The sequence below is a fragment of the Mauremys mutica genome, chromosome 2 (genome assembly GCF_020497125.1).
Source record: "Mauremys mutica isolate MM-2020 ecotype Southern chromosome 2, ASM2049712v1, whole genome shotgun sequence".
In the NCBI taxonomy this organism is placed as follows: Eukaryota; Metazoa; Chordata; order Testudines; family Geoemydidae; genus Mauremys; species Mauremys mutica.
Window position 1 is genome coordinate 145,636,460 of NC_059073.1, and position 18,619 is coordinate 145,655,078.

Sequence of the window (18,619 nt, forward strand, 5' to 3'; positions counted from 1 at the left end):
GGATGGCTTGGCTGGGCAGAGGTCGAGAGCTGAGGGTGCTCACAGCAGGAGCCCCGTTGGTGAGGCTGCAGACAGCTGCTGGTGGGGCTGCAGAGTGGGGGGCAGCTCAGACCCACCCTGCCAGGGACCCGGGCTTGCTCCCGCGTCCCGTGGTGGTGGAGCTGGAATGGCCAGGCCCCTGCAGCCACAGTCCATGGGCAGCAGTGCCAGCTCCCCCCGGTGTGGCAGGCTCAGGCCCTTGCCCTTATCCAAAGAGCCAGCACCCCAATGACAGGTGAAAGGGGCGGCTGGTCACTCAGCCAGGCCAGGCCAGGCCCAGCCAGAGCTTCCTGGGGAGGGAGGGACTCCACCGCCCCTCGCCAGGCCCAGAGTCGGGCGGTGGCAGCAGCGTACACTTGGGCGGATGTAGCAGAACCAGCTCCCCACCCTTCCCAGGCCAGTGCAGGCACCTCCATCCCCGCAGATTGGTGGGCGAGCTGGAGGGGGGTGCACACAGCCCCCCAGAACTGGGCAGTCTGCAGAGGCCCCTCCGGCAGGCCCACCCCCTCGGCCACCCCAGCGCCAGAACACCGCAGCCGCAGGCAGAGGGAGGGGAGAGGTATTTTTATTTGGGTCCATTTGTGCCCTGTTGGGAGCAGGCTGGAGCCTCCCCCGGCCCTCCAGTGGGCAGCCCGGCTCTGCCCCGCCCTGGCTCAGTGGCTGATCTCCATCTCGCCCTCATCCTCGTCGGCGCTGAAGCCGGAGAAGCTGATTGGCTGGCAGGTCAGGTTGCGCAGGTTGATGAGGCAGGCTGTCTGGGTGGCACTGAAGTCGGGAATGGTCACCAGCAGCACCTGCTGCCCATCCACCCCTGCAAGGCAAACAGAGGGGGGCTGAGCTGGGCCCCTGGCTCAACCCCGGCCATGGAGCCGCCACATTTCCCACACACTGAATCGCTCGTGCACCTGGACCCCACTGCTAGGCCGGGAGCTCTGTCCCTCCCCAACCCTGCGGGGGCTGGTGAGGGGTCAGCAGCTGTCCTGCTATCTGGGCCAGAATCTGTTTAGCCACAGGGTCACCTCCAACTGTGGTTCATGCTGCTCGTGACCAGCACAGAGGCCCAGCTCCCGACTCTATGGGAGTGGACCACATACCCAACCCAACCTCCTCCCGCATGCGCTGCCCATGTGCCGCCCCTGGGTGCTGCCCCTGCTGAGGGGACAGCTGGCTGGCTCTTCCCAGCATGCACTGGTGCACATCCATCCAGCAGCAACACGTATGGCAACCATCTCAACACCAGAGCAGCAGGACCCCACATTCTCCAAGGACACTGAGGATCCGACTGCTGGGGCCTCCTTTCCCTCCCGGCACTGTCGTGGCGAGGTACGCGGAGCAGCCCCCCACCAGCAGGCCTCTGGGCCCCTCACCTGTGAGCTCCTTGGATTGGAAGCGTGGCGCGTTCCCACAGAAGTAGACGTGAGGGCAGTCGGTGAAGATGAAGGGGTCAGTCTTGTAGAAAGGGTAGCAGCCTGGAAGGCGATGCAGGCTGTTAAGGAGCGCCCGGCTCCATGCCCCAAGGGCGTAGCTAGAAATCAGCAACTCCTCCACCCGCAGGAGCACCCTACCAAATGGCAGGACGGCCGCCTGCCCACCAATGCCAGTGACCTCTTGCCAACTCCCAGCTCCAGGGGCGATGCAGAGAAACAGGGTGTTGTGCTTCCCCGGGGACCCCCTAGGCCAGACCCCTCCATACCCTCGGGTTCATTCTGCTGTCGTTCTCAGAGCCAGCAGGGCTGGGACCTGATGCTCAGAGTCCAGGCCCACTAGCGCCCTCCCGGACACCTGCCCCTGCTGCACGGCAGCTCTTGGCCACCCGTTGCCAGCCTGGGGTAGGTGTGAGCACCGCCTCCAGATCCACTCCCCTCAGCGCCATCTCAGCTCACACGCTCAGACCTCCTCCTGCCCGCCCAGGCCCTTACCAAGGGTGTCTGGGGCCGTGGGGCTGAGATGCCCGACATGCAGCGTCCACTCCAGGATCTCCAGGTAGTCCTCCATGCTGCTGTATTTGAAGATGTCATTGACGTTCTGGCCAGACGTGCCCAGAAACCTGGAGAGCAACGGGAGGCAGGCTGCTTGGAGGCTGAGTTGTTCCCCGTGCCGCCCCCACTGCCCAGCCCTGAGTGTGCCAGCTCAGGGCCCCACACCACTGCCCACCACGCCCCAGACCTTTTGCTAAGCCACTGCCAGCTCCGCCCTGTGCTGCCCAGCAGGTGGAGGGGTGGGGTTTTCCCTGGCTTCCCTCTGGCATCAGCATGGACCCAGCAGTGGGGGCACAAAGCGCTGCCCGTCTGTTTGCCATGCCGCCCCTGGTGCCAAGGAAAGGGCTTTACCGGACCCCGTCGATGTCGGCCTGGTAGGGGTTGGTGACCAGCTGCAGTGTGGAGTAGGCGCCCGCCAGGGGGAACATACAGTGATGTAGTGGCTGCTGGGGCAGCGTGTAGTTAGTGGGGTCAAACTCGCCGGGCATCACGTCCACTGGCACAGAGGCCTGCAAGCAAACAAGGGGCAATCAGAGCCAGGCTCCTGCGCAAACCTGCCGGCTGCCCCCGCCCTCCAGGAGCAGCGATCCCCGGCCCCCCTCACACTGAGCTGCAGCAGGATCTCGTCCAGCATCTTCACCGCCTCCACGCTGGCAGCCTGGGTCTTCTTGGTCAGGTACTTTGCCTGCAAGAACAAGTCCAGAGAAGCATCAGAGGAGCAGCCGCCTCATACCAGCCTCTGGGGCCAGCGTGGTACCTGCTGAGCCCCCCGTGGGAAGCAGGAGTCCTCCCAGCCATGCCCCAGGCGGGCACGCGCCAGGACAGGCTGGGCGGCCACAACAGAGTGAGCCCCAGCCCACGTGGCAGCTACATGGGTACGGAAGCGGAGCCAAGTGCCAGCTCCCCCTTGCCCTGGTCTGATTCCCACTGCGGGCCCAGAGGGTGGCTGCGCTCTGGTGATGCTCTGTCCCCCAGGAGCCCCTGGCACTCGCCCACCGTACGGCTGCTCAGACCCCTCCCCGCTGCAGGCCACCTGCCAGCACTGCCTCCTCTGCTGGCTAGGGCTGGGCTCTCGGGCGCTGGCCATTTGACCCCACTGGAGGGTACCCCTTCCCCCCACATCCTTACTGGGCAGAGGGGACCATGCAGACCCCAGCACAGCTCCCCATGGGCGGCCCCTCCCTTCGCTAGCCCGTTTCTAACCCACCCTCAGGGCTGTTTGCCCACCCAACAGGTCACCGGCACCACAGGGAGGGAAAGGCAGCTGGCAGCGACTAGCGGTGCCCAGCATGCGTAGCTTCCTGGGGCTGGCCGCGAGGAGCCGCCTCTCTCCCGGAGTCCCTTGTCAGCCCAGGCAGCTCCCTAGCTAACTCCTCTGCCCCAAGTCAAGGGCATGGCCCTGCCAGCCTCTCCCAGCACCCAGATCCCATGGGGCATCTCCAGCGAGTCCCTCTGCTAGTTCACCTGGAACCTGGGCACGTTCCAGAGATCCAGCATGAAGGCCTGTGCCCAGCCCAGTGCCCGCTTCCCCTGCCCATGCAAGTACCACTCGGAGCAGACAGATGCATTCAGTGCTGGGGAAAAGCACTAGACCGAGAAGCCTCCACTGACCCACGCAACCAGTGCATCATAGGTAGCGTCCACCTGCCCCCTGCACTGGGGCTGCCAGCTGGTGCCAGCAGGCTGACGGGGCGCCCTGGGGGCCCTCACCTTGTTGATGGTGTCTTTGTTCTGCGTGTTCTGGCTGAGCAGGTTGCCTGCCAGAATGACCCGGGAGATCTGCGCCGCGCAGCTCTGCTCGCCCTCAGCCCCCAACTGCCCCGTCACCACGTCCACCAGCAGCTGCATGCCCAGGAAACTCTCACCGCTCCCGCCGCCGAGGCCCAGGCCTGACACCAGCAAGACAAACCTGTGGCCCAAAGCAAAGGTGGGTGCCCTGCCATCCGGCACACCCGGGCAGTGGGCGTGTTACCTAGGCATGTACAGTGCCTCGCCATGGTAGCCAGGCCATCGTTACCAAGCAGGAGAGCACACAAGGGAGATGAAGCTGCAGAGTTCAAGGCCAATTTCAGGTCAAGCAGACCCAGCAAAGGCCTGAGAGCTGGAAGGCACCAGCGACGCTGCAGGGTTTGAACGCTGGCAGGGCCGACCCTTGCAGGGTGTCTGGGACCGTCCCCTTGTGACGAACTGGGACTGCTCTTAATGTTTCCTCTGAATAACGTAGGGGTGCCTCAGTTTCCCCAATGCATTTCTTAAGTCTCTAGGTGGTGGGATAAGGGGGTGTAATTGTTGCAGAGCAAAGGGCCAGTGTACATAAGTGTCCGACACTCTGTCTCCTGGCAACTGATGGCCTGGGCCCTCCCCCCACCGCAAGGTGATAGCTAAAGGTGTTGGAGAACAAAGGAATCAGGTGACCTCCTGGCCCAGGAAAGAGACAAAGCCCAGAGTAGGAGGGGTTGGAGAGGGAGGCAGTTTGAAGCTGGCTGGGGACATGGAGTGAGGGCAGACGTGGGTGTCTGGCTCACTGCCCCCCAGAATGGACCCGGCCGAGGGGTCCTGTTCTCTGTACCTACAAGCTCTGGTTTAGACGTGTTCCTGTCATCTAATAAACCTCTGTTTTACTGGCTGGCTGAGAGTCACGTCTGACTGCAAAGTGGGGGTGTGTGCAGGACCCTCTGGATTCCCCAGGACCCCGCCTGGGCAGACTTGCTGGGGGAAGCGCAGGGCGGGGCAGAGGATGCTGAATGCTCCAAGGTCAGACCCAGGAAGGTGAAGCCGTGTGAGCTGCTTGCCCTGAAGACAGTCTGCTCTCAGAGAGGAGACTTCACCAGAGTCTTGACTGGCTTCGTAGGGAGCAGTTCCAGAGCATCGCCCGGGGACTCCGTGACACCCCTGTCACAGGGCAGCAGGTGACGGTAGTGCTGGCATCAGCAGTGGGCACCTGGGGAAGGGGATCGGAGCCCCAACTCCATCAGCCATTCGCAGGGAGGGGGAAGCACCACTCTGCACTGGGAGACGAGGCAGCAATGGACTTCAGGCCATGTTGCCCCTACCTGCCTGGGCCTTCCCGTCCCGACACAGGGAACAGGCATGGCAGGCCGGGCGCAGAGGGATGGGATGCAAGAGCCTCTGCAAAGCCCTGTGCAATGGGCACCCTCAGCTGCTTCACCACCCCTGGCTTAGAGGCCTGGTATCTACTGCCACCCCTGCACTACAGAGAAGGGGAGTCAGGCCAGAGCCACCCCTTCATGGCTGGCACTGCTCCATGTTCACACTCCTGGCAGGGTGCCTCGAGGGAGGCTGCCTCACCTGTCGGTGCTGGGCCCTCTCCGGGGCAGCTGCCGGGGCAGGTCGGCAAAGCAGTGATCTTCCACCACGAACCTGCCGTCCTCTCTCTCCGAGCCGTAGAGGGCGAGGATGGTCCCTGAGCGGCAGCACGAGGGAGAAGCAGCATTAGGCAGGTCCATCCCAGCCTGCCTGCGGGAAGCCAGGGCCACGCACAGTACCCGCTGCGCTCCACCGAGGCCTCTGCTCTCGTCACTCAGGATGCCAGGAAGGGAGAAGAGCCCATCCTGGATCCAAGTGAGCTACCCTCCTCCACGCCTCCCACCCCCTGCCACGGACAGGGAGCTCTGCTGATGTTGCCAGGGCATTTAGTACTTGGCACACACCCGTCTGGTCTCGAGGAGGGAAGGGCCTACAGCCTGGCACAGGGGGGCCAGGAGCTGTTTGGTCTCAGTGCATTGGCACCCCAGCCCGGCTGGCTGCATGGGACTGTGGCAGCTCCGGCGCGCCGTACCTGTCACCAGCTTCTGAATGTCGACAGCTCCCTCCAGCTTGATCCGCTGCAGCTCATCCTCCAGGATCAGCTCGTCCGACTGGTGGATGTATTTGGTGCGGGAAGGCTGTGGCAGCAGGTTGTGCTGTGGAGACAAGCCAGGCCATTGGCACGCTCTAGGAACAGAGTGTGAACGGCCCCAAAGGCTCCCCCGCCATCAAGCAGAGCAGACGCATGAGCAGAGTCCAGGAGCGAATGGAGGCTCCTGCACATGAAACATGGGCCCCAGCAACTCAAGCGCAGTGGCCTGTTTTTTAAAGCCACGCTCTTCGCAGAAGGCAAAGCTTTGGTACCGAGCCACTAACCCTGTTTTGCTGGAGCTGCAGGAACTTTCCAGGGTCTCGGCAAAACAGTCTTTGCTACCCAGGTGCAAATTATCATTGACACATGTTTTCTCCGCACAGTTTTCTGGTGCAGAGGACATGCAAACAATAACTTGGAGACCTACCCAAGGAGGATGTTACTCATCCTGGTGGTACCGTCTGCCAGAAAGCCTTCCGTTGACAGCCTTAGAATATGTCTTTGCAATCATTACACAGGGGGGAGCACTGCTCTGTTTGCCTAGAGTTGGCAGAAAGGCTGCAAGCTTTATTCCTTAGCAAAGATCTTCCCCTTCCCAGTGGCTGAGCCCTGGCCAAGTCGTTTGGATGTGACGGTGAGGGATTCGGAGCTGCCTGGGGCTGTCTGTGAATAAGGCTACGATTTTGGCACAGAGGTTATGGCGTCCACAGTAATGGTGAACAGGAAGCAATTCCGTGACGAGTCCACCCCACACTTGCCTTGCAGCAACAGCTCCCGTCTTTTGGGGCTGTGATTGGTCCCCTCTCTGGGCACTGCGACCTGGAGCATCGAGTGTCAGTGCCATGCAGGTCTAGTGCATCTACCTGCCCCCACCGCCCCACAGAACGCCAGTCAAATTTGGCCCGTCTGCCTCTCTAGCTCCATCTACGGAAGGATGGACATGCCAAGCCTGAGTAGTGCTGGAAGCACATTTGCCAAAGAGGCTGTTTGCAGACAGGCGACTGATGGACAGCCAGGATGAGTAACTTTGGGTGTTTCTACCTCCAGCCCCCTGCTGAGCGAGTCGGAGTAATCTGTCAAGGAAGGAATGGGTTAGGAGTGGAGTCCAAGCTTGTCAACATAGGGGAACAAAGATCGCTCCCAACCAGAGTTAGAAGGGCACGCTCCCAGAAGCTGACAGAGAGTTAAGGGCTACAGGCTGACAGCCACGGGGCAGCAGTCTGGAGTCAGACAGGCCTGCCTAGGACTTTATGCGAGATAAATGGATAAACAGATCCTTTGTCGTTTTAATACGCATTTCTCTGCACTGCTTTGTGCCTACGGTTAAACAAAACACTCTTAGTTTAGGGAAGCTGCTTAGGGTCACTGAAGCCACTGGCCACAAGCCCCCCAAACTCAGTCGGCCCTGCTGGGTCATAGGTTGGTTCCCAGGGCGCTGCAGCCCAGGGCCCAGGCCAAGCGTGGGAGAAAGGCAGGATTTCACCGCAGGAGAAGTAAAGGCCCAAGGAGCTGCACTCAGAAACACCACTAAGGGGGCAGAGATGCAGCAAACCCAGTAGTCACAGCAACGCTAGGAAGCATTTGCAAAGGGATGGTGTCATTTCAAAAAACAGAGGTGGAAGCAGTTCCAGGAGCTATCCCTGCCCATATCCCTCCAGCAAGGTTTGTGCTTGGACAGTCCCAGCCGCCTGTTTTAACGAGTCTCTCTCCCCCTCGAGCCAAATGTACAGCTGGGGAAACTGACTCTGGGACAGGACGCAGCACAAAGGACAGCTCGGAGTTCATTGTGGTCTGCCCCGGTGTGGGCCCCTGCACTGAGAGCAGGCAGGAGATGAAAGGGGTCACCCAGCCTGACTGCTCATGGATTCCCTTGCCAGGCTCTGAGCCCCTCCCACCGTCATTACCTCCTCGCTGATCTCCCGGAGGATGGAGGGCTGCAGCTGCATGGACTTGAAGAGGGTTCCCACTATGCAGCATTTCTCTGCGGTCTGCAGCTCACACAGCTTCCTCACGGCTATGCCGCTGCCTGCAGAGAGAAGCACAACTCAGCCTTTCCGGACATTTCGACTGCCTGAGGGACTGGCCACGCTCACAGCCACCCTGGAGAGGAGTCACACAACACGGCTATGGGACATCTAAAGGGACGGTTGAGAAATATCTGAAGGGCATAAACGCTAAGGGAGAAAATGGAGGTAGGCATGTGAAAATGGAGGTAGTTCAGAGAAACCAGCAAGGGTAAGGGCGTGGGACTGGGCGAAAGGGTAGGATTGGTAACTGGTGAGTGCCAGGCTCTGTTCTACGGGGCAAGTCCCTCAGGGAAGCTGCCGCAGGGGCCTAGACCTGAATGCACTGTAGACAGCAAACCTGCGTGGGGCAGTGGGTTTGAGGGAGCAAGAACTGTCTCTTCTGTGTCTGGGAAAGGAACCCCTCAGCCCCCCGAACAGCTAACACTAACTCTAGATCCCCGAAGAGGCCCAGTAATAATGGCTCTCCCAGTGCCCAGTCGCTGTCTTGCCTTTGACTCATCCCAGTTCTCTGCGCCATCACCAAAAGCATCAACACCGTCCGGGGAGACAGAGTCCAAGCCCATGGGTCCCTGCAGCCCCACGCCAGGATGTCAGTGCAGCAGGCAGGACACCCAGCCCGTGAGACAGAACCCACATCTCTAGTTCAGAGAAACCAGCAAGGGTAAGGTCGTGTCCCAGCTAAGCCCTCCACGGGACCCTCGGGAGCTGGGATGTCCCAGGAGGTCCTTTTTATCTGTGGCCATTACCCTGTGATCACCTCCAGCCTGTGCTCCTTGGGGCAAGGGGCAGAAGGAGCCTTTTCTCCTAATGCACAACAGGAAACAGCTCCCAAGTCCAAGCCATATGCTCCCACCCTGAGTGCAATCGCTATACTGCTGTGCGTTTTCAGGGGAGGGCAATTACTCACTGGAATGCCTCCCTTAGGGCTGTGGGAATACTCGGCCCTTGGAGTCATTAAATCCTTCCAGTAATACTCTCTAGCTGTACCACCTGTTCCTGGGCTGGGTGCTGGAATCCCCAGGGGATATACTCCTGCCTGCGGGAGAGGCCAGACTAGATGATCACAGTGGGTCCTCCTGGCCTTTAAAATACGAATTCTCTGGCTCTGTGCTGAAACAAAAGGGGATGACGCCCTCTAGTGCAGCCAAGGAAACTGCACAGATGCCAGAGCAGCTGGCGTTCAATTCTCCAGCCCACACTTGTGGGAAGGCAGAGCCTGGTGCTGGCAGCTGGATTTGGCCAGCAGTGGGACATGCCAGTTATTAAGGTGAGCGGTCGGGATTAGTGACCATCCAACAAGAGGGGCTGCTGGGCAGACAGAAGGAAGTATTGCTTCACACAACACACGGGCAACCTGTGGAGCTCGTGGCCGGGAGATGTTGTGAAGGCCAAAAGTATAACAGGGTTCAGAAAAGTAGTAGACAAGTTCCTGGAGGATAGGTCCATCAATGGCTATTAGCCATGATGGTCAGGGATGCAATCCCATGCTCTGGTGTCCCAAAACCTCTGACTGCCAGAAGCTGGGACTGGACGACAGGGGTCAGATCACTCAATAAATTCCCCTGTTCTGTTCATTCCCTCTGAAGCACCTGGCACCGGCAGCTGTCGGAAGACAGGATACGGGGCTAGATGGACCATTGCTTTGACCCAGTACAGCTATACTTAGGACTTCAGTCTGGGGATTCAACACAAGACCCTGGAAATTCTGGTCCCCTTCCACTTGCCAGCCAAGACCCGAGTTCAGGATTCTACACTTCCCTCACAACGTTCAACGATATCACTAACCACAGCCGTCTAGGGAAACGCGGCTGTCAGTACCGGCGATGCCACTGACATCTGGATTGTGCTCTCGGCAGGTAAGTAAAGGAAGAACTGATTCCCCTAACGTTTCCCTTCCAAGTGTCATTTATACATTGAGAGCTGAGTCCATCCCAGGGGCACACAGATCAAACTGCCTGCTCTCTTTCCACTCTGCTCACCGACATACCGGGCTGTTTGACCAGCATAGGTGACAATGGGAAGGTCAGAAATCATAGCTAGAGGGCCACTGGCATCACTAGCCCCCCAAATGACCTTTGCTTTCTTATTTCAGTGCAAGTAACCAGAACTCTGCTTCACCTGTAGATCGACACCCCAGCCGGCATGCCACAGCCGGCCTGGAAACCCAGCACCCCCCTGCCCACCAGGGAATGGGAGAACTCTCATCAATCAGGACACATTCATAGGTTTCAAGGCCAGAAGAGACCATTACAATCATCTAAAGTGGCCTCCTGCATCGACCAGGCCAGAGAACCTCATCCGGCGCGTCCTCCATCCAGCACGGAACTCTGCTCAGGGCTCAGCATGGCAGCGCACACACGCACATGCACACAGCATTCAAGCCAGAGATTTACAAGACCACTCCAGGAAGCAGGACAAGGACGGTCAGTCCTTCCCATGGGGCCTTGCCCTCCCTGGGCTGCAGAGCTCTGATCAGCCACAACAGTTCTGGCTGTTCCCCGAGAGCAGGGCTCAGCACTGTGACTGCACTTCAACTCCATTAGTTCCTGCGCAGCCTAAACAGGATAGTTAAAAAAAAAAAAAAATTCCTCAGGCTCCAAGACAAATGTTGAAATAGAAATTCCACGAGAGGCTCAGCTAATCTAGACTCGGAGGCTGATTCTGGGTCATTTCCCTTTGCATCCGGCCTCTGTTCTTCCCCAAGGAAGTCAGGGAGGGGCTCAAGGGCATCTGTAGGGGAACACACTGCAAGAGTCTCAGACACAAGGCACTACAGAAAGGTTAAACATTAGTCTAGCTGCACCCAGACTCTCAGGCTGGGAGCTGTCAGGGTTTCATGAGCTGATTAAGGCTGAGGCTGGCTAACATGGAGATGAAGGATGGGCTTGTTTATAACTCCTTACGTGGGGGGGGACACACAATCCAGAACACAAGTGCCTTTTCCCCCCGTTTAACTTCACCCCCTTCCAAAACAGAATCCATTCTGGAAGCTAAACTGAAGGAAGGCACTCGCATTCTGGAATAAGCGGGCCCACATGGGGAGTCATTCCAGAATGATTATTCCTGATTAGTATCAGAGGGGTAGCCGTGTTAGTCTGGATCTGTAAAAAGCAACAGAGAGTCTTGTGGCACCTTTAAGACTAACAGGTGTATTGGAGCATGAGCTTTCGTGGGTTTTGTGATTAGCTATTTCAGTACATTTCCAAGTGTAGATAAGCCCTGGGAGATAAACTCCTAAACCTACTTTTATACTGGATTGTCTCCCTGTTTTCTTGGGCTCCCCAGTCTGACTGTATCACCTGCTGTGTCTGGTCTTAGACTGCAGCTGTTTACGGCAAGAGCTTGTCTTTTTAGTCTGTGTTTATTCGGGGCCGAGCACATGGTCTAAGACTGGCCTAGGTGCTACCAGTTATTAGTCCTGGCTGGCTGCTGCTGCCTCCCACAGGGATTCCCCCACTCTTGGCATTAACCCTTTTATTTTCAAAGGGAACCCACCATAGGGTGCGTGCATGTAGGGAGGAGGAGGTGGTTGTGCCTGATGAGTGAAGAAAGCCTGGGGAGGAGGCGGCCTTTGTTCTTTTCCTGCTAGGAAGGTTCTCTCAGCTCATTTCACATTAGAATGAAGGCTGTGCCTGCCACAGGAGGGTACAGACAACTGCAAAATGAGAACGCTTATGAGCCCAGACATATCAACCAAGTGGAAACTGATTAGTTGAGAGGGGAAGTGGTTTGGAGAGACTGCCTGCAGCTTTGCTTTTGTTAGTCTCTCTCGAATCCTGCCGACACACAAACACTGCAGCACTTTAACTACCCCGGGATAGCTACACTGGTACAGCCTCCACTAGTGTGGATGCAGTTACATTGGCATAAAGGTGCTTATACCAGGACAGCTATTCTTGTATGGGAGGGACTTGGGGCAGCCTAGCCACAGCCCTAGGTTCAGCAAGAATTCTAACTAACAAGGATGGAAGGACACTGCTCCCCAGTGTTAGTTTGCACTTTGCTGAGAGATGCCACTTCTGCTGTTTATGTGAGAGTTTGAATACACTGCTAGTGCCAGGGGCTGGAGAGGCAGCCCAGGAGAGTCAAGCCATGCCTATCCCCATGCAGGGCAGGTACAGCACAGAGCGCAAGACAGGCTTCCTGCCCCAAACTGGCCCTGACCAGCACACTTAGAGGGACCCACCACTTCACAGAGGTAACTCATAGATTCATAGACTTTAATGTCAGAAGGGACCATTATGATCTAGTCTGACATCGCAGGCTACAGAACCACACCCACCCACTCTTGAAAAAGCCCCCTAACCTCTGGCTGAGTTACTGATGTCCTCAAATCATGATTTCAAGTTACAGATAATCCACTATTTCCACTAGTTTAAGCCTGCAAGTGACTTGTACCCCATGCTGCAGAGGAAGGCAACCTCCCGCCACAGTCTCTGACAATCTGACCCGGGGGGAAATTCCTTCCCAGCCCCAAATATGGAGATCAGTTCGACCCTGAGCATGTGGGCAAGACCCACCAGCCAGACACCTGGGGAAGAATTCTCTGTAGTAACTCAGAGCCCGCCCCATCTAGTGTCCCATCACAGGCTATTGGGGATAACAGGAGATTTCATCCTCCACCCTCGACCTGGCTGCCAACCAGGGGCTTCCATGAGTGACCACTGGGGGAGGGCTGCTCTGATGGAGACACTTGCCCACTAGTGAGTGTCCTGAGATAATCAACTCATTTAACCCAGGCCAACGAAAAGCTACCTGATAGAAACAGCTCATGCCTGGGCTGGACTCAGACCATCAGCAGCCTAGCAATAAAACACTCCACTCTATCATCATACCCCAGAGCCAGCAATTTCAACACCGTTACAGGACACTGAAGCACTTTGTATGAATTCCCCGGCTATTCCTTTGTCTTCTGAACGTGACCTTTAACATCTAGCAAACATCATCTCCCCCTGTCTACCAGTATCACAAGCCAAATGCTGTATTATTTGCTACAAAATAACCCAAGGCATCACCAATTCCAAAAGAGCAAAAATCATGAACCAGCCCTCCCACCTCAAAATCATGAGACTTTTTGAAAAACAATCTGGGCTGTTTCCTTGACCCTTTGTTTGGAGCTTTTAGCAGTCACATTTCAAGCTTTTCTCTGCAACCATTTTTGTTTTTCTTTTAAATGAAAGCTGGGATTCTCACATAATCACCTGCCTCCAGGAGCTGGGGCTTCAAGGAAAACACTAAATACTGCAAGCTGCACAATAACATTGAGAGAGTGGGCAATAGTGCAACACCTTCAAAGGTGGGCACAACTCTGGGAGGGGGTTTGTATGGCAGCACAGCACAGGGCCCCGTAAAAAAGATTTAAACCCCCCTACAGAAGGAATTCAAAAGCAAACCAAGAAGCTGACCTGGCCAGATGGCATGAAATTCTATAACAATCATTAATCATGTTCTCCTAGTTATGGGGGAGTCACACATTGGCCAGTGTCTTCCAAAAAGGAGCCAGTTATTTATCTTTAGCCAGCGAGTTCTGGCATCTGCAGGCGCTTGCATCATACAGCGCAATAAGGAGGGTACCTGCCAGTTATGCTATTGCACATCAGTTTAGGGCTGACTTCTGACACGCTACAGCAGTTACATGTTCGAAAGGAAACTAATTCAGGTACAGTAATTCCATCAGTAAACAGCAATGCAGCCCACAGGAGCAAGGAAATGACCACTTGAACCTGCAATCACCAAGCCCACGGGGTCTCTTGCTCACACGCCCAGCACTCTGCTGGAAACATACTCCATAACAATCTTTCCTGGCTACCGAGTGCCCATCTTAGACTCTTAATGCTACCTGAATGTAACTTTTGTTTCAGGAACACACGCCTCCTTTTTAGCGGGCACAGCGAAAGCGTTTCCAGTCCAGAATCACTGCTTGGCAATGGTAGATGTCTTCCCACTGAGCTGATGTGCTAGACACCCTAAACCTTTGGAGCGAGTCCCTAACCTGACAGGAGCAGGGCTGGAATTCAGGGCAGACAAAGCGTTTTCTAGGACATGCCAAAACTTCCTCATGGTTCAACTGCTTGGAATTTTGTTTTGCTTAGAAACAGCTCTCCGTGTTCTTCAAAATACAGAGAGACAGCACACGGCTTCCCAGCAAACAACAATTTCCCCCACCGCCTGGCAAGTGGGGTATGACACGGGGATTCAGTTTCAGCTGTTGTCCAAAGGCAGGTTTCAGGGCAGGCAGCGAGGGGCATGGATCAACGTTCACATCACACTCCCCATCAGTACCCGGCCCAAGCCGGGGAAGCTAATGATTCAACCAGCAGACCAAATTCAGTGATGAATCCTGGCCATGTGCCACCTGAGGCATGTTGCGCATATGCTAAGGACAGGCAGCTAGACACCATTCTGGGAATTTTCTCCTTACCTAGGATGTTACCGTCACCTCGTTAACCAGACAAAGGTATTTTGTGGAAACGAACTCACCCCATTTCTGCCGGGCTCTCTCCAGCAATAGGGGTCTCATCTGAATAAGGCGAGTGGCGTAGATGTGCGCATACTGGCGATTAAAGCTACGCTCCCCAAGCCTGAAGTGCTGGGAGCAGTTAGTGTATGTGGAGATAGGCACTCTGGCAAACGTGGAGGCCTCTGCTGATGGTGGCGCCAGCAGGCCCTGGGCGGTGCGAGCTGCCTGTTCTGAGAACATGGCTGGCAATCAAGGGGCTCCTGGCGGGGCCAACAATTCTCCACCTAGGAAGATGACAAGTCCTGTTACGAACAGCTTCACTCACTCCCTGTCCCTGATCCCCCAAACCCACTCCACAGCTCCTAGGATGACATGTACTCCCCCCACCCCCAACTCCACCATCCCCTGCTTCCCAACCGCTGGAGTGACATGCATGCCCCTGACATCCGCCATTCTTCAAACTTGGAGTGACATATGCCCCTCCCCGATCCCACCATCCCCCACTTTCCGGGGTGACACATACTCACCGCAAATTCACCATCCCCTGCTCCCCGGTTACACATGCCCCCCCACAAACTCCAGCATCCCCACAACGCACCTCCTGGAGTGACACGTGGCCCCCCAAACTCCGGCCCCCACACCCCAAGCCCTGCGGTGACAGGTGCCCCCCCCAGTCCAGCCCCTGGGGTGACACGTGCCCCCCCCAACCCCCGCTCCCCGGGTGGCCCCCCCAATACATGGGGAGCAGACGCAGGTTTCTAGGGCGCTGACGAACCTGCCAGGGGCAGCCCCTCCCCCCGCTCTGCCGGGCCCCCTCACTCCCGGGCTACCAGCGCCAGGGGTGGACGGGGTCAGGGGTCAGGACTAAGGAGGTCAGAGGTCACGGCCAGCACCCGGCAAGCGGCAGCGCCGCCCGAGATGGAAAAGGCGCCAACGCCGTAACCCGGAAGCAGAAGGGCCGGGCGGAACTGACGTAGCCAAAGGAGCTTGGCGTCTCCCGGGAAACCGGCCGCGCCTCCAGGGGTGGGGCTCCTGTGGGGGCGGGGCTCCCTGGGCGGGCGGGCCCCGGGGTGCTAGACAGACCCCCCACCCCGAACCCCACAGAGAGGCGGCTCCCAGGCGTGTCCCAGCTTGGCTCCTAGGATCCCCCCCTCCCCTGGCCGGCCAGCCCCCCCCCCCCCGGCCAAGTGCACCGGCTGCCCGGTGGGGGCCCTGGCTGGGGGTGGACGTGCCCCGAGCTCCATGGGGAGGTTACTCCCCTGCCATGGCTCTGCCAAGTCCCCAGTGTAGACAAAGCCTGATCCGTTCATCATTCTCGTGGCTCTTCTCTGACCCCTCCCCAATTTAACAACATCCCTCTTGTATTCAGGCTGCACCAGCTTACAGCCTCTGCTGCTCTGGGCAGCTCAGGGGCTCTCTGGGGGAAATGCACAGGCCAGAACATCCTAGCAGTGGTGCTGTGCTGCCCAGAGGTCTTTGACCCTCTGCTAGAGCTGGGGGTGGGGAGGCTACTAGCCCTGTGGCCTTCGAACCGGTGGGGTGTGTCTGTGCTAAGCCCCGAGTCACTCTTGTCTCTTGCGCTAACATTCCTCTGCCTTCCCATGTGCTGGGGCCTGAGCTCCCTATTGCCATGAGCCCTTTGAGCTGTCTTAGGGGCCAGCGGATACAGCGCCTTGGGCTGTCTCTGTACAGGGGGAAGGCATCCCCTGAGACAGCACAGAGCAGAGTGGGGGCAGCAAGCGAGGATCTTCACACCTCACCTTTGTTGCTGCTCCTCACCGTGGGCAGGAAATTCATGTTTCTTGTCAGCCCTTCATTGGACAGGAAGTGGCTGAGAGCAGCTGTGAACTAGAGCGCTATGCCCCTTGCCTGCACTGGAGATTCGCTCCCCCGCCGCACCCCCCAAACCCAGTTCAGCAATGCTAAGAAGCCCAGAGAGGCATATTTCCTTGCCCCACTGTGCTGCCTATTTAACCTCTGTATGCCTCCCAAGGACTGGCCAGGATTCCTCCCTGCTCTGTCCTCGCTGCAGCACAACCGTGTTGGTGTCACCAGCCCACATCACAACCGACAAGCTGAGTTGCCTCGCAAAGCAAGTAGGCTCACAATAGGTGGTGGGTGTTTGTGTGCACCAGTGCATCCTGGGATGGATCCAGTCCCCTAGCGTCTCAGTGAAGGAGTGAGTGTATGGAGGAGACATACGAAGCAGTAGGCTGGAGGAGAGCTGACTAGCCAAATTGGTTACCCAGGCACAGCAAGAGGTCTACGCTGTCAAGCAAAAGCATGCAGAACCGGGTCCCTGTGCCAGCCTGGTACACATGCACATGAAACCAATGGGACTTATGCCCCGAAATATCTTTGAGGACCTGGGTCTTAATCCCCCTGTACCTCAGTTCCCCCGCTGTAAAATTCAGATCACAGTTGTGCCCCTCCCCACCCGCCTTGGTCTGCTTTAGCCTATTCAGATGCCCTGGCGAATTGACAAGCTCTGGCATGAAGCAACCAGCACAAAGCGCTAATACACTTCATTAACAACTGAAGTCAGAGGTGTGGTACGCACAGGGAGGGGGGTGAGGTGCCGGCATGAGGGTCTCATGACAGAACATTCCTGGACCGGGTCCACCTAGAGACTCTACATGCCAAACACTCGTGTGCCAGAGGATTTGAGATCTGTGCACAAGCAGAGAGATGGGTAAGAAGGGTCCCCGCAGAAATGGCACCAGTGGAACTAAACCAGCTGCTAAATTGACTTAGTTCTGCACCCACCCAAAGGGGCTTTCAGTGACTGAGCTGAATCGAGTTGGAGATGGATGTGGTGCAATTTCTGCCTGAGCCTGTGAAATCAATAAATTCTCCTTCTTCAAGGGGCCCCTATACACAGTGGTGCCTGTTCAACTTGGCCAGTCAGCCCTCCTGCCTGGGACAGCCCACGCTGCTGGTACTGCTTCGTATGTCCCCTCCATACACTCACTCCTTCACTGAGATGCTAGGGGACTGGATCCATCCCAGGATGCACTGGTGCACACAAACACCCACCACCTATTGTGAGCCTACTTGCTTTGCGAGGCAACTCAGCTTGTCGGTTGTGATGTGGGCTGGTGACACCAACACGGTTGTGCTGCAGCGAGGACAGAACAGGGAGGAATCCTGGCCAGTCCTTGGGAGGCATACAGAGGCTAAATAGGCAGCACAGTGGGGCAAGGAAATATGCCTGTCTGGGCTTCTTAGCATTGCTGAACTGGGTTTGGGGGGTGCGGCGGGGGAGTGAATCTCCAGTGCAGACCAGGGGCATAGCGCTCTAGTTCACAGCTGCTCTCAGCCACTTCCTGTCTAATGGAGGGCTGACAAGAAATATGAATTTCCTGCCCACGGTGAGGAGCAGCAACAAAGGTGAGGTGTGAAGATCCTCGCTTGCTGCCCCCACTCTGCTCTGAGCTGTCTCAGGGGATGCCTTCCCCCTGTACAGAGACAGCCCAAGACGCTGTATCCGCTGGCCCCTAAGACAGCTCAAAGGGCTCATGGCAATAGGGAGCTCAGGCCCCAGCACATGGGAAGGCAGAGGAATGTTAGCGCAAGAGACAAGAGTGACTCGGGGCTTAGCACGGACACACCCTACCGGTTTGAAGGCCACAGGGCTTGTAGCCTCCCCACCCCCAGCTCTAGCAGAGGGTCAAAGACCTCTGGGCAGCACAGCACCACTGCTAGGATGTTCTGGCCTGTGCATTTCCCCCAGAGAGCCCCTGAGCTGCCCAGAGCAGCAGAGGCTGTAAGCTGGTGCGGCCTGAATACAAGAAGGATGTTGTTAAATTGGGGAGGGGTCAGAGAAGAGCCACGAGAATGATGAAAGGATCAGGCTTTGTCTACACTGGCACTTTTGTCAGTAAAACGTTTGTCGGTCAGGGGTGTATTTCACCCACAAAAGTGCCGGTGTGGACAGCCCTGTGCCAGTGGGAGTCTCTCTCCCAGTGATACAGCTACCGCCATTCGTTGGGGGTGGTTTAATTATGTAGACAGGAGTGCTCTCTCCCGCTGGCATAGAGTGAGACCTTACGGTGCCGCTGAACGGTCTGTAGTGTAGACATGGCCTTAGCAAACCTGCCTTATCTTGAGAGACTCCAGGAGCTCCATCTTGTTGTGTATTTGGTTGTCACGGTAATAGAATCTTGTTTTGCTATGGCAACTGAGTCGGCTTATTAGGGGATAGCCCAGCCTGTTTTGGCTGGCTGTTGGTTAGTTCTGTGTGTAGCAATAAATG

The 18,619-nt window shown here is 57.1% G+C and overlaps 1 protein-coding gene across 4 annotated transcripts; it reads right to left on the bottom strand.

The window, feature by feature from the left end:
* Positions 1-578: 578 nt before the first annotated feature.
* On the bottom strand, positions 579-18,517 carry POLD2 (DNA polymerase delta 2, accessory subunit). 4 transcript variants are annotated; one of them, XM_045007521.1, is made up of 11 exons: positions 18,464-18,517; positions 14,385-14,648; positions 7,782-7,903; positions 5,818-5,941; positions 5,328-5,442; positions 3,729-3,954; positions 2,623-2,703; positions 2,370-2,527; positions 1,959-2,086; positions 1,407-1,508; positions 579-850 (listed from the first exon to the last, which is right to left on the bottom strand). In XM_045007521.1, the coding sequence occupies exons 2-11, from the start codon at positions 14,602-14,604 to the stop codon at positions 693-695; spliced, it is 1,434 nt and encodes a 477-aa protein (XP_044863456.1). In that variant the 5' UTR covers positions 14,605-14,648; positions 18,464-18,517; the 3' UTR covers positions 579-692. The 4 variants fall into 4 exon arrangements, with proteins under 4 accessions (XP_044863456.1, XP_044863454.1, XP_044863455.1 ...); XM_045007519.1 differs by lacking the exon at positions 18,464-18,517 and adding an exon at positions 16,125-16,384; XM_045007520.1 differs by lacking the exon at positions 18,464-18,517 and adding an exon at positions 15,140-15,317.
* Positions 18,518-18,619: the final 102 nt, after the last annotated feature.